Source organism: Balaenoptera musculus, chromosome 14 (genome assembly GCF_009873245.2).
Source record: "Balaenoptera musculus isolate JJ_BM4_2016_0621 chromosome 14, mBalMus1.pri.v3, whole genome shotgun sequence".
Lineage (NCBI taxonomy): Eukaryota > Metazoa > Chordata > Mammalia > Artiodactyla > Balaenopteridae > Balaenoptera > Balaenoptera musculus.
The window spans coordinates 38,179,208-38,196,719 of record NC_045798.1 but is presented as its reverse complement, the minus strand read 5'-3'; the positions used below and the strand labels follow the sequence as shown (position 1 = coordinate 38,196,719).

The 17,512-nt window shown below is 41.2% G+C and overlaps 1 protein-coding gene across 1 annotated transcript in view; it reads right to left on the bottom strand.

Moving 5' to 3' along the window:
* Positions 1 to 17,512, bottom strand: part of COLEC12 (collectin subfamily member 12) — a 191,988-nt gene that overhangs the window by 27,265 nt on the left and 147,211 nt on the right. Inside the window, exons 3-5 of the mRNA XM_036823213.1 lie at positions 16,206 to 16,328; positions 6,760 to 6,858; positions 4,972 to 6,018 (exon numbers count right to left, since the gene is read on the bottom strand). Of these exons, the coding sequence (XP_036679108.1) occupies positions 4,972 to 6,018; positions 6,760 to 6,858; positions 16,206 to 16,328 (1,269 nt within the window). The remainder of the gene's footprint in view (positions 1 to 4,971; positions 6,019 to 6,759; positions 6,859 to 16,205; positions 16,329 to 17,512) is intronic.

Here is a 17,512-nt window from a genome sequence, read left to right as displayed (position 1 = left end):
AAGAGTGGGTGTTACGAGTATGAAGTTCCTCCATGTGCCTAATTAGGATAAAAGCATTACATTATTGGTTAACAAAAAAAATAAGGCTTTCTTAAGGTTTGGGGGTGGTTATGGATATAGAGAGATAATGTTATCAAGATTCAACATATGACTTAATATCTAGTTCACATTATCATCTGGCTTCAGTGCCATCTAATCAGTCAAGCTTCAGCTTTCACTTCCTAATGAGGCAAGTGTCTCCTGTGGCTGAAATGTCCCAGAAGCATTAGGGTTCTTGAAGTGCAAGTCACCAAGAATTTCCTGGAAAGCATCAGGGTATTCTAAATCTTGCAGAGGCAAACCCAGCATAAGCCAATATTAATCCCATCCTGCTCCTTCCTCTTTTATCCCATCTGTCCCTCATCCTCAGGGGTGGGATGTGCGTACAGAGAGAGAGGAAAGGTGCTAGAGATGCAGGGTGGGAGGAAACGCTTGCATTTGGAAGTAGAGGTCTTCCCCCAGTCTCTGGTTCTCTTGGAATTGCCGGTGGGCATTCCCGTCCTGGAGGAAGTTGAACACATTGAAAGGGGGTGGCTTGGCTTGAGAAGTTTCTCAGGTCAGCTCACAGAAAGCGCAGGTAATGAGAAGACCAAGGATAAATGTAAATGGGAAAGCATATGAAAAAAAGAAAATACCATTCAGAAACCAAACTCTGAGGGCTTTCAGAGACACTGAGCCAGGAACCTCACCCTAAGAGACATCTCCCACTTAATACGTCTAAACAGACCTCCCTTTCTGTATCTCCTGGTTGGTACTGCCATCCGCCTAGGTGCTCAAGCCAAACACTTAGGAGACACCCATTCCTCCCTTTCCCCTGCCCTCCATGGCTGATGCATCCGTGAGCCTCGTCCACCTAACCCCGTGTTCAGGCAGCAGCCCCTAACCCTGTGTTCAGTTTCTGTCCACAGTACCCTGACTCCTACGATGTACTGGTGCCTCTTGGCTGCCCCTTTGGGCTTGGGACACTTTGGGGAGGGAAATCCAGTGTCCTGTGCACCAAACGTAGTCAAGAAGGGATTGGCACAGACTCCAAACTGCACAGCCCCTCCAGCCCGGGGATTCCTCACCCCGGTGGGCACGGCCTGCTGTCCAGGGAAGGGCAGGGCTCTCCTTGATTCTACCTCCGCGATTCCTCCTGACTGAGGATACCCACTTCTGTCATCTCCACCGCTACCATCCATCCCACGTCACCCATGACTGGTCCATCGCCCCTCACTGGACCCCTGCCTCCAGGCTCACTCCCCCAGAATCTGTTCTCCCCCCAGAGAACATTTATTTTTGTATTTTAAAATGTAAATATTTTAATATTTAAAAACATAAATATTTTTATATTTAAAAAATAAATATTTTTATATTAAAAAATATAAATCAAGTCATGTCACCACCTTCCTTAAAACTCCCCTTCACACTTAGAATGAAATCCCATCTCCCTGCCCTCACAGGCTCCCTCAGGACGGCTGGGAGGGGGGGGTGTGCACTTTCTGTGATTATCAATGGGGTTCGCACCATGGGCTTTGCACCAGACACACTGGGCTCAGATCCTGTTTAGCTGCTTATCATTTCTGTAAATTTAAGCAAGTGCCTTAAACCTCTCAATGCCTTAGTTTCCTCATCTATAAACAGGTGATGATTTTCTGAGTACCTGCCATACAGAGTGGGTGTTAGGACTCACCAGGATGGTTCATGAAAAGCCCTCATTCCTCTCACACTCAATATCAGCTGATAAAAATAATCAGAACAATGGAAACATTAACTAATTTAAAGCCGGGCTCTGAATCTTCAACCATGAGCTTTTCATACCCTTCCTTAGCTGTTAAGCCGCACTGTCTGTAAACTAAATATGTCAGAAGTTTCCTTGTACAAGAGAAGTTAACAATTAAACCCATGGAATAATAAAACTATGAAATTTATAGCTAGAAAATGTCCAGAATACCATGATAGGATTGCCTAAGCTATAACAACTTTAAGAGACAATTAGAAAGCTCTTATTTTCTGAGGTTGAACGTCTGCTGAGATCTGCCCTCATTCTGAATTTAGGTTGAGAAAGAATAGGAAAAAAAATGAATCAAGCACTGAAGAACTTTCTGGTCATCTGAAAGCCCACCTCTTTATTCAGAGTATGACTCATACCTACAATACTCTGACGGGCACTGTCCAACCTCTCTAGAGTTGGGGCATGCCTATGGTTCAGGAAACCCATTATAGTCTCAGGCAACACCAATTTTTATAAGGAACATTATATAAAACCAAAATTTATTTTCCTTTAATGAGTACCCACTAGTCTTTGTTTCACCCTCTGGAGCACCTCAGATGTCATTTAAAATCTCTTCCACATGCTGGCCTTTTGAATAGTTGTAAACAACGGCCTTATTCCCCACTAAGCTGTCTCTCCTACAGGTTAAAGTTCCCAGGTCCTTCAGTCCTTCCTCACAGCACATGGTTTCTAGACCCCATCATCCTGGTCATATTTTTCTGAGCATGATGGCCTGTGAGTGCCCCTGTTGAAAGGGGCTCCCCGACATACGCAGTATCCTCCAGGAGTGGTTTTGCCATGCTGAAGGGAGTAAGATATCACCTCCCTCATTTTGGAAATCATATTTTTATTAATATGGTCAAAGATCACATTAACTTCCCTGGAAGACACATTTAGTTGCTTACAGTCAACTAAAATCCCCACGCTTTTCCTGCACACTTCCTCCAAGCCATGCCCTCCCATCAACATTGGTATTTGGTCTTTTCTATGTACGAGCAGGTTTTACATGTCTTCCCTATTTATTTCATTTTGTTGGCATCTCTTTACTACGCCAGCCTCTGCAGATCATTTTGGATTATGATTCTATCACCCATTACATAGTATATACAGTTTCATGTCACACAAGTATTGGATGACCAGGTCATCCACATCCTCAAGCGAGTCCCTGCAAAGCTGTTGAGCAGGTCCCTGCCATCTGCCACCCAGATCTGCCTCCAGGCTCAGAGGGGCTCATGAACTATCACTCTTTATACTCAGTCATTCAATAGTATGGCAGTCACACCCCAGGGTGACTCCCAATGACTCATGCCCTTGTATAATCCCCTCCCCTTAAGTATGGAACCTCTAACTTGCTTCTAACCAACAGAATATGGCAAAGGCAATGGAATGTCACTCCCTTGACTAGGTTACATTATATAAGACTCTGTGTTTGCCAACTAGAGAGAGAGAGAGAGACTCCCTTGCTGGCTTTGAAGAAGCTGTAATGTTTTGAGATGGTCACATGGCAAAGGACTGGGGGTGGCCTTTAGGACCTGACAGCCGATCTTACAGTCCAAACAGATGAATTCTGCCAAGAACGTGAAGGAGTGTGGAAATGAGTCTTTCCCCAGTCAAGACTCTGACGAAACCACAGTTCCTCGCTGAGACTGCAGCTGGGTGAAACCCTGAGCAAAGGACGCACCTGAGCTGTGCCCAGATTCCTGACCACAGAAACTGTGGGATGAGAAGTGGGTGTTTTAAGCTGCTGAGTTTTTAGTAATTTGCTATGCAGCACAGAAAATGAATACAACCAATAAACCCATCTAACTGGGCTATAAACCAGCACTGATTGCTCCATCTTGTTCAAGGGTATCACTGCCAAGTGCCTTGGTGAAATCCAGATATGCTATTTTTCATTCTCCTAGTTTAAACAATATACTAACTCTGTTAATGTGAGGAAATAAGATTAGGTTCACCAGCCTTCTTCTTAGTGAATTCATTCTGATGATTACTGCATTCCTGAAAACTCAAAAATTATCCTTTTTATAATCTCTTCTCAAATTTTTCTTGGGCTTGAAGACAAATTCCCCATTCTACACAGTGTGTAGACTCTACCTTTATCCCCTTTTTTTGAAAATCGGGATTACATTTGCTTATAGCCAGTCTCTTTTTGCCCTAAAATTCTCTTGATTTTAAGCTATGTGAGGGCAAAGACCATCTGGTCTTCCTTGTGTACCCCAGAGCGCCGAGCACAGCATCTTTCACCCAGTACTTTCAACTTAAACCCTGTGAAAATAGTTATGACTGAAAATACTATTAGTATATGGTTGCTGCAAATCTTCAGAAGTGGGCTTAATCTAATCCAAAGACTTTCAATTCATAGGGATGATCTGGTTGAGAGCAAAACTCAGATTTTTATGTAAGTGCATTAGTCCCCTCCTCTGTGGTGTTACCAGTTACTGTAATGGCCAACCATCCATCTGCTCATGACACTTAGAAGTAGGAATCTCTTAATGGTAACTCCATGATCTAAAAGAATTAATCTTCCTTCCAAAGGAGCCTGATTTATATTGGCACTGAAATAGCTAGGCACTAAGAAAATCCAAGTTAACCAATCTTTCATCCCACAAATATTTAATGGAACACATTTGAGCAGTGTCCACAAATTCTTAGTTATGCTTCCTTTCAAGAAATGGAGCTTAATTCCCTTCCCCCTTGGGTGTGGGAAGGACTTAGTGACTTGTTTCTAAATTAGAGAATGTGGTGGAAGTGATGGTATGTGACTTTTGAGGCTAGGTCATAAAAGGCATCGTGGCTTCCTTCATTCTGTTTCTCATGGATCACTTGCTCTGGAGGCAGCCAGCTGCCATGTTGTGAGAACACTCAAGCAATTTCACATGGTGAGGAAGCGAGGCCACCTGCCAACAGCTGACAAGCCAAGAGCCGTGTGAATGAGCATCTTGGAAGCAGATCCTCAGCCTCAGTTAAGGCTTCAGAAGACTGCAGCCCTGGCCAATATCTTAACCACAACCTCATGAGAGTTACTAACCATCTAGCTAAGCTAAGCTGCTCCTGAATCCCTGATCCATAGAAACTATGAGATAATACATGCTTATGGTGTTAAATTGCCGAGTTTTAGGGTCATCTGTTACACAGCCATAGATAACTAATACAAACACAAATTCAGAATTTTCGCTTACCTTGTAGTATTGTAAAATTCTTGATGAGCTGACCATGCTTGGAGTCCACCAGCTTCATTTCTTCCATAATCACTGATAAGTTGGCCACTTCAGTGTCCAACCTCGACCTCATCAAATCTTGTTGCATCCTGAGAGAAACAGAATCCAAACGGATGTTGGCCAGTGTGTTATTCAAGGAGGTCAGATCATCCGTGTGTTTGGTCAGCGTATCCGTGCACGTGGTCCTGACTTCATTCAGGTTGCTGGTCAGTGTCCGTAGGTAGTGGGCCGTGTAGCTAATGTTGCTAATGATGTTCACAATGTCGGTCTCAAAGAGCTGGAAGCGCTCCTCCAGCTGGCTGAACTTGACAGCCGTTCTGTTCTCCGCATCCCTGTGTACATCCTGCAGATCTTTCAGGTTCTGCTCATTGGCTTGGGAGGCCGTAGTGATGTTGTCCATCTGCCCCGCAAAGGAGCTGAGCTGGCTGTTCATGTCCTCCAGGGTGTCATTGTTGGCTTTGGCCAAGGCAGAGTTATTGGCAGCCAGCGTCTGCAAGCTCTGCACTTTCTCCTTCAGCCAATCTGTGTCCTTCCTGGCTTGAAAGAAAACCTGCTGCAGGTTTTGGAAGTCATTCTTGATTCGCTGGATTGCCTGGCTTGTGTCATCCAAAGAGCGCTGCAGATTTGTGATGAGGTTCCTTTGCTGCACCTGGGTCAGGTTCAGGTTGTTGAGGTTCATGATGACCACGTTGTGAGAATACATCTGGCTCTGCAGGTTGCCCTGCAGCACACTCGTGTCTTGCTGCAGATTTGTGACATAGCCGTTATATGCCTGGAGGGTTTTGTTTACAGTGGTGATGAGGAAGGAGTTATTCTCCAAAGTTTCTTTCAGTTGACTCTGCTGGTCCACCAGCGCATCCCCGCTCACCTGTAACTTCTCCAGCGTATCTTTGTTCTTGCTAGTCTTTTCTGTAATATCACGAAGTTGCTGACGAAGATCCAGAATGTCTGACCTGAAGGTGGAGAGTTCTGAGTTGGTGCTGAGAGCTTTCTTCCCAGTTTGGTCCCCTGGAATAAGACACGTGTGTTACTCAGATTGGTGGGATGGAGAAGTGTTCAGATGAGGTCACAGATCCCAGAGACCTAACTGGGATGTGCTCTATTTCACACATAAAACTTGTGGGATATGCAGACTGCACTGCAGTAGTAAAATCCATATCTCTGTTAAAACTGGGTCCTCAGAAATTGGAAAGGCTACTGAGTACTAGGACAGACTAACTTGGGTGAACACTGATCTCAAAGGAGGGGGAATTTGCCTGATTCTAGAGCACTGGGAAGGACGTCAAGAAGGCAATAACCTGTTTAATTCACCAAAATTCCTTTTTAAAAAATTGAAAAAAATCACAGGATAAGAATAGGCTGGGATCTTTTATTTTTTTAAATTAATTTCTACAATTTTTTTATGAAGTTTAAAATATTTCGAATAGGAATTTACTGAGTATTTCATAAAAGAGCTTTTAATAAAGGGTATTTGTGGTTCTTTTTGATCAGGATTGGTCTTCAGGTTTTATGTGGCACATAATAGTGTTTTCTGGGGAGCGGAATTCAACTCCAAAATTGGTCCTTAACTTTAAAATTTTAAAGTCTTTGAATTAAATCATGAGGAAAGATTCAACACACAACATGAAAGTTTAAAGTCTTTCTGGGTGAATGTGAGTTTAGAGCCATGTCATTCTAAAAAGCTGTGGTCATTTACATAGAGTTGAGTTAGGGGATTCAACTTAATGGTTCACTTTCATTGCAGATTACCTAATTTTTTCAGGTCGCTTTCCACTGCTGTGAGCTTGTCATCATAGGTTTGGCGAGATGTCTCCATGCCACCTGTTACACTGTCCATTTTCTCTACAACTAAGATTTGGAAATCAATGGATTAATACACACACCTGCCCATATTTTATCTTTCAGTTTCAACAAGAGAGCATTTCATTACAGAATAAAGGAAACAGAGTGAAAGAAAAAGAGTATAAAAGAAATTAAATATAGGGAAAAAGCCATTCTTTTAGAAAAATAAGTAACGTACTTGTCGCAAACCCAGGTGGTAGTTTACTCGGTTGAGAACTGTATGTTCTTAAAAGCTATTCTCAGGATTCTGTATTGGCTTGGAGATTTCAGAAATTGTATGGAACTCATTAAATATTTTTTGTATTATAGAAATCCTCAATCTGTGTTATTTTTTATATTAACTTCCATAGGTGGAGGCATAACACAAAATTTTGTCACTCATCAGACTCCCTACCATTCTTGGTAGGTGTAACTCGATTATATGGAAGGAGATTCCATGGCAAAGAACATCTAGCTCAAGTCTATACATAAAGTCGTTGTAAAAGGAATGCGAAGTCAAGGGTGTTTGCTACTCTCTGTCATGAGTTCATCACTGAGGCTTGAAAATCTGCTTCTCCGTAGTGACAAGTGAATCTTTATCAGTTCCCAAGAAGATGCCTAAGTGGGTTTCCAAATAATAATTTACTAAGAAGACTTTTTTCCCAGCATTTTCCTGATTGTACATGATAGGGAAAGTTAGTGATGCAGTGTTAAAGCCACTGTCCTTATTCGTTCTCAGAAGGCAGTAATTCTCCATGGTTATGAATTTAAGTTTACCATTCTAAAATGTCTGGGGATTGTCTCCTAAGGCAAAAGAAACAACACAAAGAAACAAAATAAACAAATGGGACCTAATTAAACTTAAAAGCTTTAGCACAGCAAAGGAAACCAGTGACAAAATGAAAAGACAACATACTGAATGAGAGAAAATATTTGCAAATGATATGACCCGTAGGGGTTAATATCCAAAATATATAAACAGCTCATGCAACTCAATATCAATAAAACAAACATGCCAATTAAAAAATGGGCAGATTTATTATACAAACACCAAACTTACTGAATTATACTTTATTGTAATTTAAAATAGAGAATGAATATGTAACATATATGTATACACATACACATATATATATCTTTTTTTAAATTGATTTATGGCATCCTCGATGCTTCCCTGAATTCCAAAGTTGCAGTGTCAGACTCTCTTTCATCTATTTCCTTCTCTTTATACCAGCCTTCATCTTTTGTATTATTGGAATAAAAATATCCAGGTCACTAAGCTCTAGTCTATAAAGAAGAAAACTCTTACTCTCCCTAACAGTGATCCATCCTATGTCATAATCTCTTTCATCTTCTACCTTCTCTAGTATTGTACCTCTTCATATAAATGAAAACCTGATTCCTTCCCAATAACACCACTTCCCTGGAGGTCCTCCCTAGTGGGGACTGTAAGTATTGACATAATTGTTTACCTCTGGCACATCTTGATCCTTATCTTTGAAATATCTTTTAACCCTTTCCTCCTTTTGAAATCAGCATCACCCAATTTTACTCTACTTTTCTATCTTTGAGGCTATAAACCACAGAACTTCAAGACATGGTGTACCTTCTCTCTGATTTCAGCATCTTTTTCTTCTCATCCTTTCAATGCAACATTTCTTGAGACTTCAGTGTTTCCCTATTCATCTGTAATGGACGCATTTCAACAACTGTCTCTTGCTCCTTACAACTCAAGCCATGTCACTGTAACTCATCTTCCAGGAGATTTCCCCCCCACACACCAAAAACAAATCCAACCAAACAAACAAACAAAATAAAACAGGCAGAAGATCTGAACAGATGTTTTTCCAAAGAAGATATGCAGATGGCCAACAGGTATGTGAAAAAAATGCTCAACACTGTCAATCATCAGAGAAATGCAAATCAAAACCACAATGAGATATCCCCTTACACCTGTCAGAATGGCTATCCTCAAAGTCTACAAATAACAACTGTTGGCAAGGATGTGGAGAAAAGGGAACCCTACTACACTCTTGGTGAAAGTGCAAATTGGTGCAACCACTATGAAAAACAGTAAGGAGGTTCCTCAAAAAACTAAAAACAGAACTACCATGTGTCCAGCGATTCCACTGCTGGGTATATATATGAAGAAAATGAAAACACTAATTCAAAAAGATACATGCATCCCAATGTTCACAACAGCATTATTTTACAATAGCCAAGATATGGAATCAACCTAAGTGACCATCAACAAAAGAATGGCTAAAGAAGGTGTGGTATGTATGTATGTATGTATGTATGTATATATATATATATATATATATATATACACACATACATACACACAATGGAATATGACTCATCCATAAAAAAAGAATGAAATTCTGCTATTTGCAACAACATGGAGGGACCTGGGGGGTACTGTGTTTAGTGAAATAAGTTAGAGAAAGACAAATACTGTATCATATCACCTATATGTGGACTCTAAAAAAATAAAACAAACGAATATATATATAACAAAACAGAAACAGACTCACAGGTATAGAGAACTAATGTTTACCAGTGGGGAGAAGGGAGGGGAGAGGGGCAAGATAGGGATTAAGAGATACAAACTATGTATAAAGTAAATAAGTAACAAGGATATATTGTACAGCACAGGGAAATATAGCCATTATTTTGTAATAACTTTAAAAGGAGTATAACCTATAAAAAAATTGAGTCACTATGTTGTACACCTGAAAATCAACTATACTTCAATAAAAAAATAAAGATAGAAAAAAATAAAGTGTACTAAGTGAAAAAATAAAAATAAAAAATAAATGTCAAATAAGAGTATATCCCTCCAGAAGTAACTCCTATGAGATCCAACCTCTAGCACCTTGGGATCAAGTCTGACTGTCCCTCTTGGTATCGATAGCTTTTTAAAAAATAATGACTAATTTTTTAAGCATGAGTATGTTTTATATATTACTTATCAGCCAATGGACCCAGTCTATTTTATTCAGCAAGCGTTCCACCCACGTGGGACTGCGTGAGAAGATTCTCCAGGCTCCCATCAGGAAGCAGAAGTATGTTCCCACGTGTATGCGTGACCTAAAGTGAACCAGGCTCCACGGCTCCCAGCACCTTCCCTAGAGAAGCTCGTCGTGCTCTTCCTCAAGCTTCTATAGTCTGGTCATAATGAAATGTGTGCTTTGCACCAAACGCTCTTTCTCCCCCAAGCCTTTCCACGCATGCTTCTCCCCACCTAGAATGTTCTTCCCTGGCCTCTTCCCCAAGCTAAGCCCTCCTTGCTCTTCAAGACTCAGCTGGTCACGTCCTGTGGGAAATCGTTGCTGAAGTTTATGTTGCAGGGGTCTCTCTCCCGATTATAGGACTCTCGTCACTGTGTTGTCATGGTTTCTCTAAGACCCCTTAGGGCCGGAAAATTTGTGTTGGTTTTATCTCCAGCTCTTAGCTTAGTGTGTGGCGCATAGTAGGTATTCATCACATACTTATTCATTACACCGTTTTTTTTAAATAAATGAGAATCTGCCTGCTGGCTGCCGAGGCCTGTGGAAAAAATCGTGGAAAAAATCGACTGAGCTAGAGGTTATGCAAACAAACGTATAAACCAACCAATGCAGGGAGGCCTCGGCACTGGCAATGAGTATGGCATTTAGTTGAATAATTATCGTTTTTTTTAAAGATGACTATATAAACACAGAGGTATAGTTATAATAATCTGAGGGTTGTCTGATAGGCATGCACATTCCTAAATCCCTGGAAAATGGGAAGAACAAAATGTTTCATCTGCATTTTAGCAAAGCTACCCTTTAAAAAAAATAAAATACGAATGTTTACAAGTTTAGGTTCAGTTTTGATCCTCAAATCAAAACACATTCCTCAGTCTGTCCTCAAACCACATACAGGATCTTAAGTCCTGACCTTTTTTCCTGGAAGCCAAAGAAACCTCTGAATATGCTGACAGGCAGTCATTTTCTACCCTCTCTTATTTTTCTTCCATTTTACTTTTTAAAAACACAGAACTGTCATAGACAGATAATTCAGGTTTGTATAGAGTAAAAGGAATAAATACATTCATTAAAAAAACCCAAAAACCTGTTGGGTTTCTCTTTGGTGCTAGGAAACTCTCTGCCCCGCCCACAAGGATTATGAACCGGTTACACGCACCAGTGCCTGTGTGTCTGTGTTTAAAAACACAGGATCTGGGTATAAAGCTGCAAACTTGAGGAGTGCAAAACTGGCAGCTTGCTAACTGCTTTAAAATACTAGACTGATGGAGATAACACTTGCTGTAATAGCACACAGCATTTTCGCTGTTTTTTACTCTTAACTCATTAGCACAAATTCTCTGTCAGGAAAATAGTGGCAGACCATCCTCTCTGACCCTGGAAATTCCCCATCTTTGGAGGGAGACCTCAGTTTGTAGATTATTCTCATATGAGGAAAACAAACATGAAACACAGAAGGGTCATGAGCAGTCTGTTTTTTCACAGGCTCCCCTTTATTGGAAAGTGTTTCTTGACAGATTTTTTCTTCAAAATATTGTTGCTTTAGGTGTCATATCTGAAGTGTTGCCCTTCTTTAAGTACCCAAAACTCAATTCTCTAGGATCATCTGACAATAATACCTTTTCTATAAAAGCATGTTGGTATCATTCCTTGGCCTGGGCCACTAACCTCCTTCTCCCCTGTCTGGATTCCACCCGTCCTTTAAGGTCTACTCCAAATCTCACCAGCCCGTCGTGCTAAGCCTTGCCTGATGATCTGATTCCACACCAATGGACCCTTTATCTGAATGGCAATAAAAACAGCCTCTATGGATTGCCTGCTCTCTGTAAGGTGCACTGCATCATCACTGCAGTTAATCCTTATGACTGCTATTTTACAGATGAAAAAAACTGAGGCTCAGAGATGTTCAGTAACTTGTCCAGAGTCACACAGCTTATTTTTTTAAATTTTTTGGGGGGTAAAAATCTGCACTTTACTTTTTTAATTTTAAAATTTTTATTATTTTTTTGGCCACATGGCATGCAGGATCTTAGTTCCCTGACCAGGGATCAAACCCACGCCCCCTGCAGTGTAAGTGCGGGGTCTTAAACACTGGACCACCAGGGAAGTCCCTCACACAGCTTGTAAGTGACTAAATGGGATACCAGGCCAGGAGATCTAACTCTAAAATCCATGCTTGCTCTATAATTCCACATTGCCCTTCATCCAGTATTTCTTTTTCCTAAATATGGTTTCTTCCAAGAAAAGTCCCTTCAGGGGAAGGACTGTGTCTTCTTTATCTTCCCTTTACACTCATCATCCTCAGATGTTTACCAAGTCTCTGCCAGGTTTGTGGCCCAGAGCTGGACATGGAGGATCCAAGAGACTTAGCTCATGGCCCAGGCCTTGGGGACGGGGAACAAGAGCAGAGCACAGAGCTCCTGCCTGGTGCTCACGAGGGTCTGTACCAGCCTGACTGTGGTCCTGAGGGAGAAACACGCCCCCTACTGGTACCTGGGACTTCCCAGTAATACCAGTTACGCTCCTTCGTGCTGTAATAAAGACATTTCTACCTTGAACACTATTTCATATTTCATTACAAAAATACAGAAGATCTGGTTATAGGGTGTTATCCTGGATTCTGACAACAGCTACACAGTGTGATCTGATGCACATCTGAAAGCCTACTTATCCAGCTGTAACTGCTACCTTGGCAGAGCTGAACAGCAAGGCAGACATTTATGACTAGGAATGTTGCATCAGAGGAGGTTCTTACTGAAAAAGATTCAGATGTCTGTCTTTCATCTTTATCCTAATTACCTTAAGGTGGATGCCTGCTGGGCAGGACCACAGACTAGGATTTTCTTGTTCAGGGAATGTTCTGGAGGAAGAATGACCCACTGAATTTAGGAGGTGGCCTCTGTCATGGAAGCTTCACTCACCGATGATAAAGAGTCCAGGACAGAGGGTGCACCAAGCTGTAACTGTCTGAGAATGTGCTTTCTGTAAAGTGGCTGACATGCCTCATTGTCACAAGTGTACTGACCTGTCTGGGTGACTCAGCAATCCTCTGACTTGTTCAGCAAATTCTCTGGAAGGAACTTAAGTTACATCCTAACTTGTAGCTGCATAAGTGACATAAAAGGAGAAGTAAAGAACAGTTTTGAGGAAAACACCATGGAATTGCCTTTGCAAACTCTGATAAATAAAGGAGTTTCTATTTTACTTCCTTCCAACTTCTCCTCCAGAGAAAGATCTTTTTTCACTGAATATTCTTTTTTGTTTCTTTCTTCCCTTTTTTTTTTTTTTTAAAGTGGAGCGAGTTTCTCCAGACTTCAAAGGGAGATGTGTGAAGGAAGAACTTATCTTTCTGCCTCTTACCATGTTGGGTCACCAGAATCTTATCAGCAAGAAAGAGGAATCACTGTTCAAGTAAAGGGAAAACACATCTGGAAATATCAGCATTTTTAGCACATTAAGGCTGTGTTTAAAGACAAAATTGCATGTTGTGTTACCTTATTTTGTCAGTAGAAGCCTGAGGGATGGGGACCCTGAAAGAGGGAAAGGGGCCTCCAACTTGTCTCGCTTCCTCAATCTCTTCGCCCTTCATCCTGGCAAGATACACCCCAGAGCAGGCCAAGTGATCTTCAGGATTTTAAGCTTCTAGGTAGGGCCTTGAGTCTCAGCAGTTGGCTTAGAGGTCCCTGGGCATTGATTGACTGCCTTTATAGAAGTCAGCCCTAATCTACAATTCAACCATCCATCCATCCATCCATCTTCTCATTAATTCATTCAGTAAACTTTATTGGGTAACTATTATGTACTATGAGTCAGGTGCTAGTGGGAGATATGATAAATAAAAGATAGTCTCTTGTCTTCGTGGAGCTTACAGTTTGGGTGGTGAGACAGACCCACTGGCCATAATGATATAGTGTGACAGGGGCTAAGAGTAAAAAAGGATGCCATGGGGACCAGCAGGAGGGCACCCAACTCAGCTTTCAGGGGCTTCTTGCAGGACATGTGTCTGAGGGAGACATGAAGGGAAAGAAGGAAGAGAAAGTCATAAAGAGAAAGGTGGAGAACAGGGAAAAGGTGTTCCAGGTGAATGGACCAGCCCACACAAATATGCCAGAGCTGAGAAGGGCTTTCCACTGTCATAAAAATGGAGGAAATATCTGTACTTTAAAAATAAACCAACAAAGCCCCCTATTTTGTATCTTTCTGTATAATTCTTAAGGCATAAAGATCCTAGACCTTATTTTTTTGCAGAGGTAAAAATGACAAAATACCATACAGAGGTATTTCTTCAAACCTTTCTCATCTCTGTTTACTTTCATATCACACAGTGCTGAGCCCTAAAGATACCTATTAAATGACTGTTTGATTTCAAGCATCTCCTTTATCTGAGTTCACTAGGAAAAGTTGTGAAGTGAGTAATGACCTAAATAACCCAGTAAAGGAAGACAACCAGGCTGAATTACCTGGGACATAAAACACCTTCCTTTTCGCCACTAGGTTTCCTCCCCCGCCGCCTCTGTCCAGCCCCGCCATGATTTAATAGCCTTTCTTAACACTTGCTCGTTAATCCTAGGTTAGATTAACTCATCGTAAATGGATAAAATGACCTGGTAATTTCCCAAACTTCCATTGCCCAAGTTCATCAGTCAGCCCACTACAGGATGCATACAATTTTCCATGGAAATAGCCTTAAAAGTGGACTTAACAAGCCTTGACTATACTGAGTATTTTTAACATGTTTTGCCATTCTCATAGCTAGGGCTGTAAAAATGCAGTTATGAAGAAGCAAGGAACAGAGAGATTCAGCCACTCGCTACTGGGACCAACCTTAGGACAGGTGGCTCAGTTACATCATCTTTGCTCATCGCAATCACCTTGAAGAGTGGCATCATTATTGCCATTTTACAGATAAGAAATCAGAAACACTAAGGGGCTATGCTTCATACCCAGGTTACACAGCCATGCAGAGGATTTAGCGTGATGCCTGGCACACCAGCGAGCACTTAATAAACATTCACAATTGCATTACAAATGGTGGACTCAAGAACTGGACCGGGACCGTCTGGCTCCAAAGCCCATTCTTATTCCAGTACATTGTTTTCTCAGGAAACTGCTAAACACTGGGAGAGCAGTGGGAGGAGTTACAAGCTGGAGGGAATTCACTTTGCATCCTTCTGTCCCCAGGTTAAATCTATGGGGCAGGGAACAGAGAAGGGAACATGTGGGAATTCTCCACTGTTAATCTGTCAGTGCTGAGGGAAGGCAGAGCGAAGATCAACAGACCCCATGTCTGCCTCTTGCTGAAACCAGACATCACATCTATCTCGCATGTCTCTGTGAGGCTTCCATGGCTGTTTTCTTTTCTTTTTTTAAATACATAAATAAATTTATTTATTTAGGGCTGTGTTGGGTCTTCGTTGCTGCACGCGGGCTTTCTCTAGTTGCAGAGAGCTTGCGGTGCACAGGCTTCTCACAGGCTTCTTACAGGCTCTAGAGCACAGGCTCAGTAGTTGTGGCACACGGGCTTAGTTGCTCCGCGGCATGTGGGATTTTCCCGGACCCGGACCAGGTCTCAAACCTGTGTCCCCTGCATTGGCAGGCGGATTCTTAACCGCTGCACCACCAGGGAAGTCCCCCATGGCTGTTTTCTATAAAAGGGTTTACGTAGCTTGTGATTCTGAATCAGGGCGCCTTCTACCTGCGGTGTCTGGAACAGGGGGTGGGGGGAACCAACCCACTTTGCAGATCTGGAGGATTCAGGCAAAAATCCTCCACTGACCTTAAACCAGACATGTTGAAAGAATGCCTGATGTGCCATAAAGTACAGTTGAGGTGGTGGTGCCACCTCTGTGTTTAATTTCTACAGGGTGGTATTTTTGTGGGGGTATATAAACAGTGACCACAGTAAATGTGCTGAAGAGAAACAAAAGGGAATTAATTGGCCAGTCCCTAGGTGAAGTAAATTGTATCTCTTGGAAGTCTTATCCTCTGTCAATACAGTTTTCCCGTGTGCTGACTCCAGGGTTTTCGTGGGGCCTCTTAGAGATAAGATGAAAAAAGATAGAGGAAGAGGGAGTATTTGGAAATAAGTAGGAAAAAGCAACAAAGAGGAAAAAATTTTATAACTCATAGAGGGCCATGATTATGGTTGAAATGACTCAAAAGGAATTGCTACTTCTCTCCTTTCAGATCCCACAGCTACAAGAAGCTCAAGACACAAAGATGGAGCTTAAGATGTTTAAGTTTTGTTGGCAAGAGTTATATTAATGAAATACTTCACACTTGCAAATGTACTTGTTTTTTCAGGCTTAAATTAATGAAAGAAAACTTGCTATTTGGAAGGAAAAAGGAAAGAGTACTTACCTTTGTATCCCAAAATGGCTACTGTGATTGTTAACAAGGCACACAAAATGTATAATAATATGATAGAAAACTTCAGTGCCCAGTTATTTTTACATTTGGTACATTGTGTTCCTTCCTGAATACCTGTAAGAAAAGTCAAATCTTAATAATAGTAACCAAAAAAACATTTCAAAAGTATCTTTTTGCATTTTGGTTCAAATACTGTAACTAAGAATATAATTTTTACATATGCCCTACTATAGGATGAGTGGTATTTTAAAATTAAACATACTTGAGCAACACAACCACTTTAAATCTCACCATTATTATAAACGTATTTAATGACTTGAAAATAGAGAACTTTGTCTCATAGAACAGTTTCAAGATCACATTCCATTATGATAATTATAATTTCAATAAAGATCTCTACATGACAAGAGATTTAAAACACCCAAATCTACTTGTGTCAGCCATTATTGGACCTACAGTAATTCAGACACAACCAACAACAACAACAACAAAATTGTGACTTGTCCCTTGATGTTTGTTTCAGTGGTGTGCTCGAGCTAGTTCCTACTGGCTTGCAAGAGTCAATTGTCAAATTTGTAGGAATTTTGGGAACTGGTTGTTAAACGGTTGGCAGCTTGAAATCAACCCTGGAGGGAGTATTTACACCATGGAAATTGGCAAACACTACAAATGATGCCCTCCCACACCCTCAATTGCTTTACCAGCATGCCACTGGCTATACTGTACTATAACCTATAGCAGAAAATATAGGTAATTTTATGATTAAAATGCTCCATATATAACCATCTCTGTACACTACATATGTACAGAAAACAGACACTGACCCTTATTTAAGTTATCACAGTGATTTAAATATCAACTAGGGAACAACCAGAAAAACCAGACATTTTTGATGCGAGGAGGTAAATTTTTAGTGCTCACAGCTGAACTTTTTGAAAAACATTCTAGTCTAAGTGGTAAACCACCAACACTTCTGCAAATGACTCCAGAAACTAACCCATAAAAAGGGAACTTGCCATCGGACTGATGAGAAACACAGAAGACAAAGACTCTTGACATTTTAATGTGAAAATCACATTGTAAGGAGTATCGCGAGAGTCTTCCTTTCCCTATGTGTGTCCTACTAATAGCGTCTCCCAGGAGCAACAGCACATAAAGGACTGATCTTCTATGATTGTGCTCAATAACTTTTGATGGGTAAATTGTGAAGATTAAGCCACAGCTGAAGTTTCTCTCCTTTGGTTTGTAATTTTACGCATTGTGCCCTTCTTTGGTGAAAAGAGTTCTTCAGCTGTGTT